The sequence below is a fragment of the Balaenoptera musculus genome, chromosome 1 (genome assembly GCF_009873245.2).
Source record: "Balaenoptera musculus isolate JJ_BM4_2016_0621 chromosome 1, mBalMus1.pri.v3, whole genome shotgun sequence".
In the NCBI taxonomy this organism is placed as follows: domain Eukaryota; kingdom Metazoa; phylum Chordata; class Mammalia; order Artiodactyla; family Balaenopteridae; genus Balaenoptera; species Balaenoptera musculus.
In genome coordinates this window covers 43,846,007-43,868,942 of record NC_045785.1, presented here as the reverse complement: position 1 = coordinate 43,868,942, position 22,936 = coordinate 43,846,007, and the positions used below count along the sequence as shown (strand labels likewise).

At 35.0% G+C, this 22,936-nt stretch overlaps 1 protein-coding gene across 6 annotated transcripts in view; it reads left to right on the top strand.

Annotated features, from left to right (window-relative positions):
• TUT4 (terminal uridylyl transferase 4) overlaps positions 1 to 22,936 on the top strand; it is a 148,943-nt gene that overhangs the window by 92,654 nt on the left and 33,353 nt on the right. For all 6 annotated transcript variants that reach the window (XM_036844951.1, XM_036844941.1, XM_036844967.1 and 3 more), the window contains exons 9-16: positions 1,158 to 1,284; positions 9,062 to 9,181; positions 9,350 to 9,562; positions 12,840 to 13,014; positions 14,716 to 15,413; positions 17,422 to 17,572; positions 20,659 to 20,745; positions 22,663 to 22,766. In XM_036844951.1, the coding sequence (XP_036700846.1) occupies positions 1,158 to 1,284; positions 9,062 to 9,181; positions 9,350 to 9,562; positions 12,840 to 13,014; positions 14,716 to 15,413; positions 17,422 to 17,572; positions 20,659 to 20,745; positions 22,663 to 22,766 (1,675 nt within the window). The remainder of the gene's footprint in view (positions 1 to 1,157; positions 1,285 to 9,061; positions 9,182 to 9,349; positions 9,563 to 12,839; positions 13,015 to 14,715; positions 15,414 to 17,421; positions 17,573 to 20,658; positions 20,746 to 22,662; positions 22,767 to 22,936) is intronic.

The window sequence follows — 22,936 nt, the reverse complement described above, 5'->3', positions numbered from 1 at the left end:
ATTCACCCAACAGTATTGAGCATTTACTATATGTTAGGTACTGCTTTGCTTATTTCAAACATAAATAAGAAATAGACTCTCTTCTCAAGGATCTGTCTATTAGAATCTAGTTTTTAGTTCACTGAAATTCAAGGAGTCATTGAAGATTGATCTTCGCTTTCTATTCAGATATTTATAGGACTGAGAGAGCAACATGCCTTTGACAAAGGAAACTAAAATAATTGTATTTGAAACCAATGTGGGAGAGATGGAAACAATACAGAAATAATAATGTATTCTTTTATTGATTATTAATTATTATTTCTTACATTTTAAGATTACTCTGTTTTCTTATTCAAAGCTAGAAGAATCTTTGGAGATCTAGTTCAACTTCCTTATTTTCTAAATTAGAAAATTGAGACCTGGAGTGATTAAGTGATTTGTCCAAATTCAAATTATTCAGGGGAAAATCAGAATTGGAATAGAGGTATTCTGACTTCTAGTGTTTTTCCTACCACATTGTGTCAAATTGCCTCTGCGGCAACCTCAGTCACATTCTTTTCCCTGCCACAAAAATGTTTCTTCTACAATTCTGTCACTCTGTTTAAGGTAGCTCCTGTTTTCACTTACATATAAGCATTACTTGTGGATTAATAGATAAATTCTTTCTGATCTCTAATCTGAAAATAGCATATCAATAAAGTCATGAAAGCTTGGATAGGAAAAATTAGAGTCAAGAAGTATAGCTAGTCAGTTCAGTATTTCATTTTTTGTTTTTATCATGTGCAAAGCAAAAAGAATGGACTAGGAAGGTATGTTGTACTATTTGACATTGATGATATCAATGTCTTTCCCCTCACATAAATCAAGTTTTGGTGACTCTTAATGCTGCTTTTGAAATTAATTTTTCATGAACTTAAATATTAAATACTAAGTGAGGTTAAAATTTATTTCTGAAGTATAAATGAAGAGTTAAAACATCTTTAATTTGTATGGAACTCTAGTGATGGAAATGATAATATAGTTTTCTATTAGCTCTAAGTTTATTAAAACATTTGTTTTTATTATGACTTCTTAGGTGTTAATTGTGGTGACTGGAAAGGATAGCCACAGGATTTGAAGTATTCTGGTTTTTAAGGTATAAGTACAGTGAAAATTTGTTTCTTTCTCATTCACAGTGGTTTACTTTGTAGAGTGAGTGCAGGAAATGATATGGCATGCCTCACTACTGATTTACTTGCTGCTCTTGGCAAAATGGAACCTGTCTTTACTCCCTTGGTGTTAGCCTTTCGCTATTGGGCTAAGGTAAGTGGAACAGAGGAAAAAAGTACTTAACATTTAAGATAACTGAGGCTTTTTCTTGCACTAACATGTAACATAAATCATAATAATGTGGGAACAAAATAGTTATCTGTGGACGGAAAGTGGTGTGGCAGGTTCTGATAATGGACATGAAAATAAAGTTTCATAGGCATGTAGAGTTTATTAATATGTTTTAGAATGTTTAATTATTATACTTTATTCTCTTTTATGCAGTGTAGAAATATTCTCTTTCACATCTTAGTATTTGAGACTCAAGTTTTCACTCTTATTGTAAGGTTGTAAGGTTGTAAGATATGGTTATGCAAGTTAAGATTCTTTTGTTAGCATATTTTTTCCCAGTCTCTGTCTTAGAACATTATTCTCTTTCCTCTAAATTATTGGTAACCTGCAGCAATTTCTTTCTTTTTTTTTTTAATGAATTTATTTACTTATTTTTGGCTGCGTTGGGTCTTTTGTTGCTGCGCACGGGCTTTCTCTAGTTGCGGCGAGTGGGGACTCCTCTTCATTGTGGTGAGCGGGCTTCTCATTGCGGTGGCTTCTCTTGTTGCGGAACATGGGCTCTAGGCGCATGGGTTCAGTAGTTGTGGCTCATGGGCTATAGAGCTCAGGCTCAGTAGTTGTGGCACACGGGCTTAGTTGCTTCGTGGCATGTGGGATCTTCCTGGACCAGGGCTCGAACCCCTGCCCCCTGCGTTGGCAGGCGGATTCTTAACCACTGCGCCACCAGGGAAATCCCACCTGCAGCAATTTCTGAATGGCCAACTGCTAAGAATCCGTTATCTAAGTTTCCTAAATTAGAATTAACATATTATTAAAGGCTGTGGTTCCCCCTGTGCTCCAGGTTACCCCTTGGAGGTGGCGAGGAGTTGTAAATATCAGTCCAAATGACTAGAGAGAGAGAGATTTTAGTTTTTTTATATAGTATTCATCAGTGTAGTATTCATTAATTGTTAGACTAATGATGAGTAAATTCTCTGTCTTACACAAAGAAGATGAATTAAAGGGATACTGGTGGAGTGATAACTTGAGAACAAAAACAGCCAGAGGATTCTTTTAGAAATAATTTGTCTCGACTTTTGATTCTCCCCATAGTTGGGACAGAACCAGCTGTCTGAGTAAGGAACAGCTTGAAAAGTATGGAACAGTCAGAAAGCCTAAGTTGGGGTGTCTTCATACCTAACACCTTTGTGTTTGCTATTCCCTTCATCTAAAATGTTCTTACCCCACATATCCAGAATGCTTCACTCTTTTACTTTTTTTCAAGTTTCTGCTCAAATTTCATCTTACCAGAGTTTCCTGGACCACCCTGTATAAAATAGCATTGCCTCCATCACTCTCTCTGCCTTTACCCTGCTTTATTTTGTTCATAGCACTTACTGCCACCTGCCATACATATTCATATATTTGTTTGTGATCTGTTTTCGTCCATGAAATTTTAAACCCTGCAAGGATAGGAATTTTAGTCTGTTTTATTTATTCACGGCTGGTCCTAGTGCTTCTTATTTTACTGTGCCAGTGCAGAGTAGGCATTTAATAAATATTTGTTGAATACATGGCCCAGTTCTTCAGAAAGATTGTTAATCCTTGGAAGTGAATCTGGAGAGATTATTTCAAAAGTGGTATGAGATAATGAATGAGAATATACTTTGAATTCTAAAATGCTACACAAATCTTTTTTGTTCAGTTGGCAAGTGAGATTATTTAAACAACGATAAGTCAGCAAGGACAGGACTGGTGTGACAACCCTAGTAACTAAAGTTTCTCAGAGTATGGGATGAGACTGGTAGACAAGGACCAGCTATTACTCAGGAAACTAAGTTTATCAACTCCAGGAAGGTTAGTGGCTTCATAAGGAATGAAGGAATAAATAGCTGCCTCTGGGATTGTACTATTTAATTATGCCTTAATTTTTTGGTGGTCATAAATAGTCTTAGTTTTCTCACACACTTCTTTTGTTCTTTTAAGTAAGTAGACTGTGTTAGAAGACTATAAATGGTATTCAGCTTATTTTCATTTGGGGAAAAAAAAGTGGCCTATAAACTTTGTTTCCTAAAGTGGCTCTTTGAAAAGGTTACTCAAATTTATATTGATTCTAAACATACCAATTAGTGAAGGACACTAAAAAATGTGTTACAAAGCTGGTTGCAGAGTGGTTCCTTTCTGTTTCCAACAGAAGGATGTGTCTCATTTTTGGCAGCTGTGTTAGTTGCAAAGAGCTTTTCCCAATGGTTTTCATTTTCTGAGTTTATTGTAAGAAACCTAGAAATGATTCCTCTCAAATAATTCCTCTCAAAGATTTTTTTCCAACAGCTTTATTTATCTTGAAGTTTTAATCCACATTGTACGTTATTTAGTAAAGCACAGATTTTCCACGATTTGAGGGTTCAGAAAAATTGTAGTATATGAATATAATTTATTCTTGTAATTGATATCATGAGATTGCTGTTGATTGTTCTCTGGCTGTCTCCACTCTTAAGTAGCTATATTCTTAGCATTCTACTAATAAGAAATTGTTTTCTGGGAAAGCCTATAATACTCTGGGCAGCAAAACTCTTAGCCTTATCAGTCCATTATAGTCAAGTTTCCTGAATCAGAGCCACTTTTTGTGGTTAACATAAGAATTAATTTTAGTAATATCTGACATCTAAAAGAGATTCCTGGGGTTTTTACTTTATTTTTATTTTTTATTGTATATATTTAAGGTATACAACTTGGTGATTTGATATATGTATACATTGTGAAATAATCAGTCAAGCTAATTAACATATCTGTTACCTCACATAGTTACCATTTTAGTTACCTTTTTTGTGTGTGTAGTGAGAAAACACTTGAGATCTAACTTCTTAACAAATTTCAAGTATATAGTACAGTATGGTTAACTATAGTCACCACGCTATACATTAGATCACCATAACTTATTTATCTTGTGTAACTGAAATTTTATACCCCTTGACCAACATCTTCCCATTTCCCTCTACCCCAGCCTCCAGTAGCCACCAATCTCTTCGCTTCTAATTAGTTTGACTATTTTAGATTCCACATATAAGTGAGATATAACATTTGTCTTTCTGTGCCTGTCTTATTTCACTTAGCATAAATAATGTCCTCTAGGTCTATCTGTATTGTCGCAAATGGCAGAATTTCCTTCTTTTTTTAAGGCTAAATAATGTTTCATTGTGTGTATATAGCACATTTCCTTTATCCATTTATCTGTCTATAGACATTTAGGTTATTTCCATATCTTGGCTATGAGATTTCTGTGTTTTAAGAGCTGTCTGTTAAACTACCTCAGTGTTTGTCCTCTGTGAGATGTCTGATAGTGTTAACAGCTTACATGAGCAGCTCCTTATAGTTGCAAAGAAGTTTCTGGTTAACTTGACTTATTCATTAGGCAGCATACCCTTTGTCCTAATACCCTGGATAAATGAGAATTTATTCTAGTGGAATATTTCGAGCTCTTTTTCAAATTTATTTATTTATTTAAATTTATTTATTATTTATTTATTTATGGCTGTGTTGGGTCTTCGTTGCTGTGCGCGGGCTTTCTCTAGTTGCGGCAAGTGGGGGCTACTCTTCGTTGCGGTGCATGGGCTTCTCACTGTGGTCGCTTCTTTTGCTGCGGAGCACGGACTCTAGCTGCACAGGCTTCAGTAGTTGTGGCGTGTGGGCTTAGTTGCTCCATGGCATGTGGGATCTTCCCAGACCAGGGATCAAACCCCTGTCCCCTGCATTGGCAGGCGGATTCTTAACCACTGCGCCACCAGGGAAGTCCTAAGCTCTTTTTATAAGTGTTTTTTAATTCTCTTTTATTTCAAATTATACTCTTAAATTTACTAAGCCATGAAGGCTTTAGCGATTATGCTACATCTTTATTATGTAAAGAAGAAAATAATAACAGTCCAGTTACAGACTGATCTTACTTAAGTAAATGCAAAAGTCTAAATAAAATATAAGAAAGTGGGGACTTCCCTGGTGGCGCAATGGTTAAGAATCCGCCTGCTAATGCAGGGGACGCGGGTTCGAGCCCTGGTCTGGGAGGATCCCACATGCCGCGGAGCAGCTGGGCCCGTGAGCCACAACTACTGAGCCTGCGCGTCTGGAGCCTGTGCTCCGCAACAGGAGAGGCCGCGACAGTGAGAGGCCCGTGCACTGCGATGAAGAGTGACCCCCGCTCGCCGCAACTGGAGAAAGCCCTCGCACAGAAACGAAGACCCAACACAACCAAAAATAAATAAATAAATTTATTTTAAAAAAAAAAGTGAATTGCTCAAGCCATATGTGTTAAAATAAGGAATATTACAGAGATGTTCATCAATTATGTTATACATTGTTTTGGAGATTTAAAAAATGCAACAAGGGGCTTCCCTGGTGGTGCAGTGGTTGAGAATCTGCCTGCTAATGCAGGGGACATGGATTCAAGTCCTGGTTTGGGAAGATCCCACATGCCGCGGAGCAACTAGGCCCGTGAGTCACAATTACTGAGCCTGCGCATCTGGAGCCTGTGCTCCGCAGCAAGAGAGGCCACGATAGTGAGAGGCCCACGCGCCGCGATGAAGAGTGGCCCCTGCTTGCCGCAACTAGAGAGAGCCCTCGCACAGAAACGAAGACCCAACACAGCCAAAAATAAATAAATAAGTAAAAAAAATTGAATATTAAAAAAAAATGCAACAAGGAAAGAAAATGAAGTAATGAATGTAAATATTAGAAAAACAATAAGATGTTCTCTTTGCTAATGATATGATTGTATATCTAGAAAACCCTAGTTAAAAAGTGCTAGAATTTGTGATGACTAAATATACTATAAACATACAAAAATCAGTAGCTTTTCTCTGTCATAAAAATAATCTTATAGAATAGAAGCAGGGAAAAATATTATCTTCATGACAGTGACACAAATTATAAAATACTAATGAATAAATTTAATAAGGGTACAGGAAGAAAATTGTATTATTGAATGGTGAAAACAAAATCTGAACAAATTTATTTATTGAGCAGACATTTGTTAAATGCTTCCTATGTGCTAAATACTGTTCTTAGGTGTTGGAAACATCTAACAAGATGTACTGAGTCCCACTGTCATGAAGCTTACATACTTTTGGAAGAATCAGACAGTAAACAAATATATAAATAACACAATATCTGGTAGAATTTAGTGCCATTAAAATGAGGTGATGTGATAAGTGAGTGACATTTCACTGGATGGTCAGGGAAGTCTCTTTGAGGATGTGATATATAAACTCTGACCAGCATAACCAGCCACTTGATCGTCTCAGGGAATAGCATCCAAGCGATAGCTAGTAAAAAGCCTCTAAGGTGAGAATGAGCTCTTAAGGAGCAGAAAAAGGCAAGAGTGACTGGAATGAAGCGAGTGAGAGTGAAAGTTGTAGAGGATGAGGTTAGACAGACACTTCCAGTGGTAAGGAACTTGTATTTTAATTACATTGGGAAAGCACAGGATAAGTTTTAAAAGCAGTATATGACTTGACGTGATTTATGCTTGGAAAAGGTCTTTTGGGGGTAAAGAGTAGAAATAGGGAACCCAGTGAACAGGCTGTTGTGGTAGATCAGCTAGAGAGGATAATGATCTGTGCTAGGTTAGAATGGATATGAAGCCAAGTAGACAGATTTGGGATAAGTTTTGGAAGTAGGACTTGGAGAGGTAATGGATGCAAGAGGTGAGGGAAAGTGAGTAACTGATGACAACTCCTAAATTTTTGGAAAACGCAAATACACCAAGTTATTGGATAGGGAGATGATATCCCTAAAATGTAAAGTCTTCTTAAATTAATTTTCAAATGTACAATAATTTCAATTAGAATTACCAAGAATTGGGGAAAAAAATTATAATGTAATCTTAAAGTTAGTATGGAAGAATAAATGTTTGAGAGAAGCCAAAATAATTCAGAAAAAGAAAACTAGTGAAGGAGGATATACTTTACCACTATAAAACTGCTTTAGTAAGTGTATACCATTGCATAGGAATAGACAAGTAGATCTGTGGAACAGAATAGAAAGCCCATAAGTAGGTCCTAGTGTAAATGAGATTTTAATCTATGAAAAGAATAAAAGATTTCAGTGAGAAAACAATGGTTTATTTAATAAATGGTTCTGTCAGAACTGTATCTTACTTGAAGAAAATAATGTTGGACGCTTAGCACACTAAATGCAAAAATAAATTCCACTCAAATGAAAATTCAAAATTTTAGAAGAAAATGTAAGAGTATGTATATGTAACCTGTGGGTTGGAGAAACATCTTTACCATGGTAGGAAACCTAGACGATATAAGCATATTTAACTATTTATATAAACAATACATTTTATATGATAAAAAGTACCATAAATGATGCCAAAGCAGATTAGGAAAAAATAACATTTTTCAAATGCATATATCAGATATAAAGAGTTATTATTTATAACATAAAGAACACGTACAAATCGATATGTATTGATTAAAATAGAAAAACTGGCAAAAAATTTAATAGTTCAGAAAAGAGCAAATCCAAATGGTTAGTAAATACATGAAAATTTGTATAACCTCTTAGCATCAAGGAAATGCAAATTGAAGTAACTATTAGATATTATATCTCACCCATCTTGTTGACAATTCTTTTAAAGTGGTAACACTTGTACACCTGAAACTAACACAACTTTGTAAATCACCTATACTTTAATTAAAAAGAAAAAATAAAAAAAATAGGGACTTCCCTGGTGGCGCAGTGGTTAAGACTCTGCGCTCCCAATGCAGGGTGCCTGCGTTCGATCCCTGGTCAGGAAACTAGATTCCACATACATGCTGCAACTAAGGAGCCCTCTGGCCGCAACTAAGGAGCACATGTGCTGCAACTAAGGAGCAGGCGAGCTGCAACGAAGACCCAGCACAACCAAATAAATAAGTAAATAAAATAAATATTTAAAGAAAAAAAAGGTTGTAACACCTAGTATTGGGAAGCATGTGTATACATTCTTGTTACTTATGAAAAGAGAAATTTCTGTACTGATTTTGGAAAACAATCTTATAATATTTGTTAGAATTTAAATATATCACATTTTAAAATCCAGCAAGCACATTCCTGGGAATATAGCTCATAGAAATGAGCCACCAGTATTTAGGAAAATGTATAAGGATAAATATTACAGGACTGTTTAAAGTGGCAAAATTGGGAACAAAATGTGGAAGTCCTTGGCTGAGGGAACTATTGAATAACCATCCAGATCATAGGCTATAATTTAACCATTTTAAAAAATGTGTTGACTAAGAGGGACTTTCTTGGTGCATTGTTAAGGGAGAAGAGTAATATACAGAGAGATGTCTATTTTGGTAAAACAGTGACAAAAACTATAAAATCATCCCTGTATTTATATAGAAAATAGGAATGTATGTATATTTGTATATGGTTATTTGAGTGTAGAGAAAGGCATGAAAGAGTACATAGAAGATCGTTAACATCGAGGTGGAAGTAGAGGCAAGATAAGAAAATAAGATTTTAAAAAGATGTCCACAGTAAAAGCACTATGTGTGATATGATTCCATTTAACTAAAATATATATGTATCTTCATATGCAGTAAGGAAATGAATGGAAAGATGGTTACCAATATATAAATAGTTATTTCAGGGTGGTGTGATTTCAGGTCATTCCTTATATTTGTCATTATTTGAACTTTTAACAATGATTATGGTAGGAAAATAAAAGCTACTTTTATTTTGAGAACAGAAAGGAAGTTAAATGGTGGTACTTTTTTTCCCCTTCATTTTGCAGTTGTGCTATATTGACTCCCAAACTGATGGCGGAATCCCTTCTTACTGTTTTGCTTTAATGGTGATGTTTTTTCTACAACAAAGAAAACCCCCTCTTCTTCCTTGCTTACTTGGAAGTTGGGTAAGCATCAGTTTGTAACATGTATGCACATGTGTATATGTAGTTCATTCTTACAGAGTGCTCTGTTCACACATTTAAAGCTGGAATTCTGGTTTGTCTGTTTGTCCATCTTTTTTTTTTTCTTTTAATAATTTTTCCACTACCAATTTGGAATGCCTTTTTATATAGATTGAAGGCTTTGACCCAAAAAGAATGGATGACTTTCAGCTGAAGGGCATAGTAGAAGAGAAGTTTGTGAAGTGGGAATATAATTCAAGTAGTGCAACTGAGAAAAACTCAATTGCTGAGGAAAACAAAGCTAAGGCAGACCAACCAAAAGATGATACCAAGAAGACAGAAACAGACAACCAAAGTAATGCCATGAAGGAAAAACATGGCAAAGTAAGCTCTTTTTGTTTTTGTTTTTGGCTTTTCTATCTGTAGAATTTGTGATGCCTTCAATTGAAGCTATTTTAATAGTAGATTGACTGACTGACCTTGAGTAAGCCTCTTGGCCTCATTTTCCTCATCTGTAAAGTGAGGGGTTGATCTGGTTTAGTTTTTCAGTACCAAGATTCCCTAATAAATACATATCTCATTTTGAAAGGCTTGTATTGTTTGAATCATATCAAGGTAATTCTTTGTATCTTTTTCATTTAGATAAGAAAAATTTCCTTCAGGAGTTGGGCTGTGACCAAAGCTTTAGCATATGGGGATTATGTTGCCAGACTGGTGAAGAAATAAAGGCCTTGTGCTCCTTTAGAGGGTGGCTTGCTTATTTAATCATTCAAACTTCATTTATTAAGGACCAGCTATGTGCCAGGCATTATCTTGAGTGCTCGAGAACCCAAGATGTATATTCATGGATTATGTCCTCCAGAAGCATGTAGTCTTCTGAAGTAGACAGACATTATTACAAAAATGTGAACATTACAGAAATCATTGCTCTAGCTATACTGAAGTATATGTAGTTCCCAAACACATGTTCAGTTCTTCCACTTTCCTAGACTACCTTCTATCCTCTTCTCAAACCATCAATACTCTCAGCTAATGATCTTGCTTATTATTACTTCTCTGAGAAAACTGAAGCAATCTAAAGAGAACTTCCCACTCCCACCACCATCTCCCACTATCTGCACTCACATACTCTGCCTTGCTGCCGGCTTTCATAAAGGAAGTTCCTGTGTTGCTATCTAAAGTCATTATCTTAACTTGTATGTTTAGTCCCATCCCTTCTTGTCTATTCCAGAACATTGCTCTAGCAGTTCTTTTCTTTCCATCCTAGGTTACCAATTTTTCATTTTTTACTGAATCATACATGCTTTTATATCTCCCACTTTAAAGAAAAATCTTGACACCATTTCCCCTCCCAGCTATTTCCTCGCTCCCTTTTGCAGGAAAACTTCTTTGAAAGAATTGTTTATATACACTATTTCCAATTTCTCTGTTTCCTTTTAACTCACTCTACTCAGGCTTTGACCCCTATCAATCTGCCAAAACTTGTTTTGCCAGTGTCAGTATCCTCCACATGGCTAAATCCAATAGTCATTTCACAATTTTTATCTTTTTTGACTTATCAGCAACATTTGCAGTTGATTATTTCCTTCTCTAAAAAATTTCTTAACTTGACTTTCAGGAACCACACCCATGCCTGATTATTCCTTCTCAGTCTCTTTGTTGGTTCTTCCTTTCCTCTCCAATCTCTTTAATGTTGGAGTATTCTAGGGTTCAGTCCTTGATCCCTGCCTTTTTTCTGTATCTACACTCCCTTGGTGATCTCATCCAATCCCATGGATTTTAAGTACCATCTATATGATGATGACTCCCAAGTTTAAATGTTAGGCCAAACCTCTCTCCTAAACTCTATAATTGTATTTCCAACCTGCTATTTAATGTTTCTACTAAGATGTCTAATAGATGTCTTAATCTTAATGTGTCTAAAACTGAACTCTGAGTCTTCCCCTTGCTCCACATGCAGTTTTCCCATCTCAGTTGATGGCACTTCATCCTTTCAGTTGCTCAGTCAGAAACCTTGGAGTCATCCTTTACTTCTCTCTTTCATACCCCATACCAAGTCTGTCAGGAAATCCTGTCATCTCTACTTCAAAATATATCCACAATTTGACCACTTCCCCTGTTACCATCCTGGTCCTAGCCATATCATCTCTGGCCTGGACTACTACCACAGACTCATAATAAGTTTCCCTGCATTTACCCTTGCCCCCTTTATAGTCTCAACACAACAATCAGAATGGCTCTTCTAGAACTTAAGTGAGATCATGCCCTTCTCCCTCCCCACACTTGAAATGCTTCAGTGGCTCCTCATTTAATTTAGAATAAAAGCCAGAGTTCTTACTGGTTAGCTCTTTGTTTCCCTCTTTTCCTCTCCTCTCTCTGCCACACTAGTTTTCTTTTTAAAGCTGTTTACACTCCTACTTTAGTGTGTTTGCTCTGTTTCCTATTCTTAGAACCCGTTTTCCTCTTCTTCAGATCATACCTTCTCAACAAGTCCTATCCTGACTATATTTAACACTGAAATCTGCTCCCATATCCCATCCCCTTTACTAAACCTACTCAACTTTTTATTTCCACAGCACTTTTCTTCTTCTAACTTACTGTGTAATTTACTTATTAAGTTCATTGCTTATTGTCTTCTTCCCCTAGAATGTAAGCTCCACTAAAGCAAGGATCTTTGTTTTTTTTTCACGGATATATCCCAAGTGCCTGGCACATAGTAGGCACTCAGTGACTGGTTGTAGAATGGAATGAGTAAATGATTTTTATGCCTTTATATGTCTTAGTGGTCACTTTAAGCAGGCATTCATCTAGCTAATTGCTTTAGAATTCAGGTATTACCTTTTCTGTTAAGACCCCCCCACCCCCAATTCAGAGACCCATTTTAGCATGTAGCCTTCATTGTAATTGTTAAGTGGTCTCTTCCTCTCCTAATAGTCTGTGAAATAGGACCTCACCTTGTTTGAGTCACAGTATGCTATAATGATTAGCATCACAGACCCAGTAGCCAGGTGGTCCTGAGTCAAATCTTTGCCCTATAGTATCTACTTCATAGCAGTTAGAATTAATAGTTGTATATGTGCAGCACTTAGAAGAGTAGGTGATGCATGGTTTAAGTGGGAGCTCCCATTATTTTTTTATATCCCCAGAACAATGCCAGGGACACAGTGGGTTCTAAAATGTTTGTTGAATGAAGGAATTAGATTTTGAAAGCCCTGGGCATTTATATAGATTTTAAAAGTAATTGCTGCAATGGAGGAGCTATAGTAGTTGTTATACAGTGGTTAGCAACCTTGGCTGCACAGCACGGGACAATCACTTAGGAAGCTTTAAAAATCTCAGTCCATTAATTCACAGTCTTGGGAAAGGTATGGGAGATGGGAGTGGTGTCAAGCTCAGGTGTTAGTGAATTGTAGTGCTCTCAATGTGATTCTAATGTGCAGCCAAGGTTGAGCATCACTGGTTTAGTGGAAAGAACACAAAATTCTAGGAGTCAGTAATCTGGGACACTCTGTTCCCAGCTGTGCCACAAATTGCTTTTTGGCAACCTATTCTTTTATGCCTCAGTTTTTGAAAAGGTGATCTCTAAGGTCTTTTTAAATTGAAAGTTAAACGATTCTATAGTTTTGTGAAGCTTAAATGAAAGGTATTTTTTCTTTTCCAGTCTCCTTTAACACTGGGAACACCAAATCAGGTGTCCCTGGGACAGTTATGGTTAGAGCTGCTAAAATTTTACACACTGGATTTTGCTTTGGAGGAATATGTCATATGTGTACGGATACAAGATATTTTAACAAGAGAAAACAAAAACTGGCCTAAAAGGCGAATAGCCATTGAAGGTGAGATGATATGTTATATTTCATTTGGAGAATTTTGTGTGTGCCACTCATAATCTATTTCTAATGTAGTGTTATAAATTTTATCCCTTAGCTTTGTAGCACTATATGCCACTAGGTTGTCACTATATATTTTGGATAAATTCTTTATCAAGTCCATGATAGCTTTATAGAATTAATGCTTACTTAAAAGTTTCCAATATGTAAATATTATAATGGCTAGGGTAATTAGCTTGTTTACATGCCTTTATTTTTTAATTGTGGAAAATTTCAAAAATACAGAAAAATAGAATAGTTATATGAATACTGTAAGATATTTTTAAATATATTTGTGTCATAAAATTATGTTAAAGTATAATCTTAAAATCCAGTTTTTCATTGTCTTGTGAAGTACCTCATTTATTGAATATGGCTAAGCTAAAGGAAAAAAGAACAATTGATGCTGACAAATAAGATTTCACATCAAATCCCAAGAACATTAAGATCTTTAGAGATACAGAAATAAATAGTATGGCTTCTAAATTCTTAATAAAAAATTTAAATTCCGCAACATTTTGCTCACTTTTTATAGATAGGAAATGGAATTTCTGTCCATCATTTTAGTCTGTTTAGACTACGCATTCTTCTCTTCCCTCCGTCCTCTGCAGGGCTTCTCTACTGTGAGTTGGACTTACAAATATTCTCATACACTCAAACCCGTACTCACATCTTGTACTCGCTTACATATGGTAAATAAATGAGCTCTGAAGCCTGCAGCCATCATAATTTCTCTCTGCCTTCTTTTTTTTTTTTCTTCTTTTTCTTCTAGAAAAGGGAAAGAGGCTAAGTAAAGCTTTTAAAAGCCTATGGATTTAGATAACAGTAAAAAGTAACAGATGCCCCAGTCTTAATCTGAAACCTGGCCTATTAATCCTTTCACTTAATGATCTTCAGTAGCGGAGAAAATGTGTGTTGTCTTTTGGGTGGCACTGTTCTTTTTTCCTGGGGCATATTTGTATTTAAGGCTTATAAAATCCAAAAACCCGAAAACATTTTCAGAACTCTGTTCTATGCTCTTAATAATGAGGATTCAGTTGATGCAAGCCTTTTCAGCATAGCCATTTTAGACCGGATCAGAATTTAAATTTTGGTTTAATTTTTACTTTCTTAGGATTTTTCTACTTTTCTTTCTATTATTTCTCCTTCTTTCTCTCTTTAATTTTCTGATATTACTGAAGTTAAATCTTAAAATCAGTATAACTTGAAGTCTGGAGAGTTTTAGGCTATATTTTATTTGTTTAAATTGCAAGGAATATATAACTGAAGAATATTGTGGCAAGAGATGAAAATTATTACTAGGTCCTGGAGCTTGAAAAATTTCATTCAAAGACAGTATAGGGAAGCATATTGGCACAGCTTTTTCTAGCAATTTCATCATTGAAATTTTGTAATTACTGAGTTGGCCTCCTCAGCCATCCTCTCATTAATTACCTTATTTTATTCTTTTCTCTCTTTTTCTTTTAGTTTTTTATTTTATGACAGAAACAAAGGAAAGATGTTGCTATTTTATTTCCACTACTCAGTTTGCAGGAACTCTCATTGGGAGTTTACCTTAGAAAAATTTTGGGAAAATGTACTCTGCTGACAATGTAGCTGTTCGTATAAGCTTGGAAATGTAGTTTGTTAATAGATACTTAGCTATTGACCTTTTTATTTTTTTACTAGATCCATTTTCAATCAAGAGGAATGTTGCACGGAGCTTAAACAGCCAGCTTGTTTATGAATATGTTGTGGAGAGATTCAGGGCAGCTTATCGGTATTTTGCCTGTCCTCAGAGGAAGGGTGGAAATAAATCTACAGTGGATTCCATTAAAAAAGAGAAGGGAAAAATAAGCAAGAAACCAGTGAAGTCTGAAAATATGGCATCCAGTTGTTGCATTCTCCTTGGGGAAAGCACAGAAAAAATAAGTGCAGAAAGAGGTCAGCCTGATAAATATGAAGAAATGGAATGTACATCACAGAGATGTATTACTGAAGATGATAATTTGTTGATAAATGAACTAGATTTGGCTGAACATGGACAGGAATCTTCATCTCTTTCCACCAATGAAAGCAGTGAATTAGAGCCAAAATCAATTAAGAAACAAGATGTTTTAGTACCTTCAGAAACTTGTCATAAAAAGGAGCTCACCCAGTATAATTGCATTGATTGTAAACCCCCTGAACCAGATGAATCTGCTGGTACAGACTGCAGGTCAAATTTAGAAACAGAAAGTTCACAGCACATTGTATGCACTGACACATCTGCTACCTCTTGCAACTGCAAAGCTACAGAAGATGCTTCTGACCTTAATGATGATGATAACCACCCCACCCAGGAATTATATTTTGTGTTTGATAAATTTATTTTAACCTCTGGCAAGGTAGGATACAGTTCGTAAACAATCTGTAAGGTTTTGTGGTTGTTGTATGACTCTGTATTTATAGTTTTTAGATTCAGAAATGTAAAGATAGCTTCTATGATGGTAGACTATTGTTTTGGAATGGTATTTTGGTGTATATGTTTCTTTTACTTTTTGTATTTTTGCCTGTAGTTGTCTTTTATGAATGTATATGAAACCTGAAATGTTTCAGCACTCTATTACTAGTTGGTTTGCTTAACTTTCTCATATATGAAAGGATTCATCAGATATCTTAATGAAAGTGAGTTTGGTAAAGGCAGCATATGTTTTAAATTTTGCTCATTTTTTTTACATATGATTATATTTACTTCCACAAAGGAGAATACAGTGTCTGTAAACTTTAATAGTATTCTGTTTTAAAGTTTTTTTGGTGGGGGTCAAAGGTTGGTATATAAACTTAACTAAAGATAGTTGAGTTAAAACTAAGATCAGGAACCAAAAAAAAAATGAATTCAGATCCTGTGTCTGCCACTGAGCTTCTCTTTGGATTTTGGCATATCCCTTATGAGTTATAGGAGTCTTAACTTTTCCACTTTTAAAGTGGGATAGTCTGAACTTTAACTTGATAAATTATAGAAAATAAAAACCTGAGAGAGCAGAAAATAAGCTACTTTGTAACAGAAAATAATTACTTTGTTAATAAAAGTTTTAGGTAAGTTACTTTGCTTCAAGTGTAGTGTACATAATTGAAATAGTATCAGCACCTAGGTTGAAAAAATGATTATATAGATAATGTGTAAATCAAGTAGAATACAAAAAAAAACCCCTGAAAAGTCATCAAGTTTTATTGATTTATCGATAATTGTTTATTGACAAGCTTTAGAATTTTTAACCTAATTACTAAGCTGTGTTTCTTCATCCTTTGTAAGGATGCTCTGTCCCATTTTGTTTAGGTTGTAGTATTTAGGGCATATGGACTACTAAAAAAGATGAAATAAATGGCAGATACTTAGAAAAGCCTCTTAGTAATATAACTGCAGTTTACGTTTCTTAATACTTTTTTTTCCTGGAACCTTATCTTAGGGTAACTATTTCTCCAATTTTATTTCTCTCTCTAGTTATCTGTAACACTTTTCTAGAATTTTCTGATAAATATGTCATTTTTTAAAAGCTTTAAAAAGCTCATAAAAATTTCTGTGGTACTGTTAATTAGCCCACAGCACAGCATTCCCACAAAGAGAGGTTTCTGTATATATTTGGCTAGGTAAATGTCCAGGCTAACCCTGGAGGAAGAAGCTAAGTTCCTAGGCATATTACAATAAAGAAAAGAGTAGTGCTCTTCCTTAACCGTATGAGGTTTTTTTTCAAGCAGTTGGGATGAATTTTACTGTTTTGGCCACCTGTCTGGTAGTCTGTTAGAATACATTTGAAATGGTGTTGCAGAGTTTGAAAGTTAAGTTTGTGGCTATTGCATAAGAGTTGTTCCTTGTATGAAGCTGAGTCACGTTTAGAGTTCAGCCCTTTAGTTTGGTTTCTTGAGTACCATGCTAATGTAATGAAATTGAACCAACTAGTCAAGCAATGGTTTCTATAAATGACTCACTCTGAAGATAGAAAATGTTTCAAGTGAAATGAAAGGTGCCACTTGGAATTTCTTTATAATCTACTTTGTTAAAGACCTTAATAGGTTAAAATGTGAGGTATGCATTTCATTTTGGGAGCTGATCACACTGTTTGAATTAACCTATACCTTTTGTATCTCCTGGTATTTCCTTTATCTTACATCTTCAGGTAAATCTAATTCTTGGTAATATCATTTTAGTGGAGAAGAAAATTAGTGGTTGGCTCAAAATGTGTTTTTTTTTACATTTAATACTGAATTTCATTAACATGCTTTTTTTTTTAACCTCTTGAAAGTGCAGGTTATCAGACTGAGTTGCATAAAAGTTTCTTTTTGTACTGCTTTGTAAGTGATAATGAAGTCCCTCAATAGTTTATTTATTAGATTCTTTTTTTAACCTTTGTATAGCCGCCGACAATAGTATGCAGCATCTGCAAAAAGGATGGCCATTCAAAAAATGATTGCCCAGAGGATTTCAGGAAAATTGATCTAAAGCCTCTTCCACCAATGACAAATCGATTTCGGGAAATACTTGATTTAGTATGTAAAAGATGTTTTGGTAAGTCTTTTATTACTAGAACTACTTCCTAAGACTAGATTATTTCTTAGATTTTGAATATTTATTTTCTTATTTGAAAATAGTTTGCTTACATTTTGTTTGGGTAGAGGTTTTTAAATAGTTTAGAGACCCAACCACATATATTTATTAAATGCCTACTGTGTGCAAGGCACAGTGGTAAATGCCAAGGGGAATGCAGAGTCCGTAGTGTTGCTTTTAAGGAGCTTGGACTCTGGATTTGTGCTGTCTAATATGGTGGTCACTAGATATATGTGTCTATTTAAATTTAAATTAGCTAAAATAAAATAAAAAATTAAGTTACTCAGTTATACTAGTCACACCTCAAGTATTGAGTAGCTACATGTGGCTAGTGGCTACTGCATTGGACAGTCTGGATAGAGAACATTACCGTCACTGCAATTTTCTTGCACAGTGTTACTCTAAATGGTTGTATAAGACATGTATGAAACTTGCCATAATTGGAAGCAGAGAATGTGTTACATTCTATAGCAGTGGTAAACAAAATGCAGTTCAGTCAGACACAATTAATTTTAACTGGAGTGGATCAGAGGAATTGGAATTAATGATGTGGCATTTGAGATGGACTGCATTTTCAGATATAAGAGATTATGCATAAAAGCTTAGGGTGTAGTATTTGTTTGAGAGAATAATTGCCTTAAATTTGGTAGAGTATAAGAAAGGTAATAGAGGGAGATAAGGTTATAAAGATTTGGGTAAAGCCTTACATACCATTTTTCAATAAACATTCATGGTGTACCTGGAATAAACCTTCACTCAGCAAACATTTTTTAACTACTTGCTGTGTCCCAGGTAAGATAAAGTTTCTGATGTCATAACATTAGTTCTCCATTGTAATCCCTTCCTTCTACCCTTCCTTATCTTCACCTCCTGCCAGGCAACTACTTATCTGCTTTTTGTCACTATAGATTAATTTGAATTTTTCTAGAGTTCCAGGTAAATAGAATCACATGGAATGTACTTTTTTTTTTTTTTTTGATGAGGGGATCTGGCTTCTTTCACTTGGCTTAATTATTTTGAGATTCATCTATGCTGTGATGTGTATCAGTGGTTTATTTCTTTTTATTGCCGAGTTGTGTTCTGTTGTGTGGCTATATCACATTTTGTTTACCACTCACTTGTTGATAAATATTGTGTTTGTTTCTAAATTTTGGCTATTATAAATAAATATACTGTGTACATTCATGTATGAGTCTGAGTATGGACACATGTTTTGATTTCTCTTGGGTAAATACCTAGGAGTTGAATGGCTGGACCATGGCACATTCTTCTTTAGCAGCTTTATTAAGATATAATTCACTACATTTGTTTTTATTTATTGAGTCATATATTTATCTCAATATGGACTCATAGATGTATTATACTTTGGGTTATAATCCGATAGTACTATTTTTGTTGCCCAAATTGTTCCAGATTTGGCTGTTGAGAGTGCTTTCATTTGGTTCCTGTGACCTTTTGATATATTCCCATCAGTGTGTGGAGTTTTTTGGTTTCTTTTTGTTGTTGTTGTTAGTTTGTTCCTTTGTATTTTAGCACTTTCTTACTTTCTGGCCCTGCAAGATACTCCAGGATCATCATGAAAATTTCTGTCTCAGTCCTAGAATTAGACATTTTCCCAAAGAGCCCTGGTTCCTTTATTGGAGAATGGCGTTAGAAACCAAGATGTGTTTAGAGTGCTTGGGTGTTACTGGGTATAGTTGTTTCTAGGTCCTCTCTGAGCAAGAAAATTTATGTGTGTATACTAATCCATGTATATACACGTACCTATAAATATTTCCATGTGACCATCTTACCTTTATTAAGCTAAGCATGTCTTTGTACTGATGTGTCCAAGTCTAATACATTACCTCATGGCTCTTTCTAGCCTCCTCTTTCTGATTATCTGTAAATGTGCAACTCCAACAGTGAGAAACCTGGCTCCCACCATGTGCCACGCATTTATTTAATTGTTCCATTTAAGTACACATGTATAGCATTATCAGAACTGTTATCCTATACCCTGATGGGAAGCAACTTTATCAATTAGAGTACAGTGCTTATGTGCAGTTCCTTTAACCCTTAGTCTTACAGACTCCACTTATTTTCAAAGTTAGATTAGCACCTTTCCCCCCACCCCCACTCCCTTGAGTGAAGTTTTCTTATACATTTATAATGTAGCTGGATTCTTTGTTATAGACTGCATTCCATCCTGAGATCCCCTGACCTCCTAGATGATTTTTAAAAATTTTCATATCATAAAGTTGACTCTTCATATTGCAGAGTTCTGTTGGTGTTTACAAGTGCATCATGTCATATATTACCATTAGAGTATCACACAGAATAGTTTCTCCAATCCAAAAAAAAATCACCTGTATTTCAGCTATTCAGCTTGCAACCACTAATGATGCATTTGTTTTTCAAAAGCTGAATATTAATTTAATTCCTTACCATATTAACTCTTGGGTATGAGTCTGGAGGAGGAGATAGAAAAAAAAAAGACTATTCTTAAGTAGTGTATGGTCTTATTTGGAAAAATAAGATGACTATAAATGAAATAACTAGAAAACTGAAAGGACAGTATAAACACTGGCAAGTGGTTTGAAGAACTAAGGAAATTCAATTAAGGAGAGGTCATTAAAGGCTGTGATTGGACAAAGAAGCTTATAGGGAAGGTATGAATCTTGACCAGGCATTTGAGGGAACTGTTAGATTTGATTGAGTTGGGTACCTAGTGTAACAGTATGACAGTAGTCTTAACAGGAGGGGAAAAACCAGCATGTATATGGCAGAGAGTGGATTGTCTGAAAAAAAAAATTAAGTAATTTGTAGAAGAAAGTATATCTTGTAGCTGTTTCACAGGGAAAATGATCATGTGAAATATACATAGATCTGTAAAGTTATTTTTCTGTTCTTTCTCTGCTCCTTCCTTCCCCAGTAACATTTATGATTTTAATGTCAGAGAGTCAACAAATAATGAAGAAAAGTAAAGTTTTTAGGGTAAAAAATTGAAGACATTTTCAGATTTCATTCTCCTTACTTTTCTTTTTCCTTTTCTTTTTTTAACTTAGATGAATTGTCACCACCTTTTTCTGAACAACACAACAGGGAGCAAATTTTAATTGGCTTGGAAAAGTTTATTCAAAAAGAATATGATGGTATGTTGTATGTCAAAATTGATTGCTTTTGTTATTATAGTTACCTGGTCTGAGTTTCATTCATTTGTTTAAAAAGTGTTTATTGCATGTTATATGTTAGGTACTATTGTAGGTGCTGGGGATACAGTGCTAATAAAAGAGGTGAAACCGGCTCTCATGAAGCTTATATTAAGAGGGGTGACAGATAGTCAACTGACAAGTAAATAATATATCAGGAAATAATAAACACTGTTAAAGTACAGGAGTTAGAACGATAGTGATGAGGTGTTATGGTAGTTCTCTCTGGTAAGGTGACATTTGAGCAGAGCCGTGAATAATATAAAGGAGCAAATTATTATGAATATTCAAGGAGAGAACATTCGAGAGAGAAGGAGCAGCAAGTACAGTACCCCATGACTCAATTATGTTTGACATGCTTGAAAGTTAGTGTGGCTTGAGTGGAGTGTGTGAGGTAGACTGTAATAGAAAGGTGGGATCAGAGAGTTAACCTAGAGTTTGGATCATTAGATTCTTATAGGTGTTGGTAGAAGGACTTTGAATTTTATTTTGAATGTCTAATGAGAAGGCTTCTGGAGGGTTTTAACACATAAGTGACATGATCTGAGAGAATGAGTACAGGTCCATAAGAATAGAAGCAAGCAGAACATTTAAGAAGCTGTTGCATAAGTTCAGATGAGACATAATAGTGATTTGGAGGAGTAGGTGAGAAGTGGTCAGATTGAGGATATATTTTGAATGTAGAGTCAACAGGATTTGCTGATGCATTACATGTTAGATGTGACAAAAAGAAAGGAGTCAAGGATGGTTTCAGGATTTTTCCTTCACTAGTTGGGTGGTGCTGTTTAATTGAGATGGCAAAAAAATAGCAGAAGGGGGCAGGTTTTGGGCATGGGGTAAAGAATCAAGAGTTCTGTGGCCAAATATTTTAGAAAAGGATAAAGAGTTCATTTATGATCAGAATGAACTTACACCTTTAAAATATGATCTGTTTTGTGGTACAGGATTCTATTTTTAATTATATTTGCTAGTGTATAAAGTATTGACCAAATCTAAGTTCTTGTTATATTAAACCCATGCACTTTTTATTTGCTGATGAATGTAGCTTCTTTTATATCTCTCGGTTGTCATTGATTTCAAGTAGGGCATCAGAACTGAATAGGAGGATTAAGTTTGAAAATACAGAATTTGTTATCTAAATATGTAGGCTACAAGAATTAATAGGGAGAATAATCCAATCTTGTTAAGCCACAGCTTATTGAGTGACACTAATAAGCATGAAGGAATAACCCTAATTATATATATATATATAAATATTATTATATATATAACTATATATATAATAATTGTGTATATAATTTATATCAAATGGATTAATCCCTCACTTTAGAGGAGAATTAATTCTATATACGAAGATGATATTTGTAAAACTATTTGAATTGTGCCCTGAAGAAACTAGTTTATTTCCAAGAGATAAATCTCTAAATATTGATCTTAACTATTGGTATTGGTGTTGAGAATGAATAAAAGTAGATGAATTTATGAGGTCGTTAAGTTGGAAGAAGGTGAAGGACTTGGTAAGTGTTTGGATGTGAAAGTTGAGAGGTGTTAAGAACCACATGTATATTTCTGAATAATAGTAAGTTTGAGGTGAAGTTGCTAGTTTAGTTTTGACTTGTTGAATTTATGATGTCTGTGGAAAAATGGGAAAAGCAGTTAGATACATGGGTGTGAGATTTTGGGGAGAAGACCTGGGCTTTAGGTGAGTGTTTTGGAATTTCTCAGTGTATCTGCTAATGGTAGATAATTTAAGCCGTGGAATTGGATAAGATTATCCTGTGGTAGGCCATTAGTAGTTAATAGAAGACTCCTCTTTCCTGATAATTATAAAACTTTTGACTTTTGTTTTCCTTTGCTTAGAAAAGGCAAGATTGTGCTTATTTGGCTCTTCTAAGAATGGATTTGGATTTCGTGATAGTGATCTGGATATTTGTATGACCCTTGAAGGCCATGAAAATGCAGAGGTAAGAGTGTTTGGAAAGTGATGTGGAAGTTTATTTTCTTCTAGTGATGAGTCTTTTTTAAATTTTGTATGTAGAATTGATAAAAATGTAAGGTGTCATTCTTTGTATAAATACATTAGCAGTAGCAGTGTTTGAAATGTAAAAGCATTAGCATTATCATTTTAGAAGAC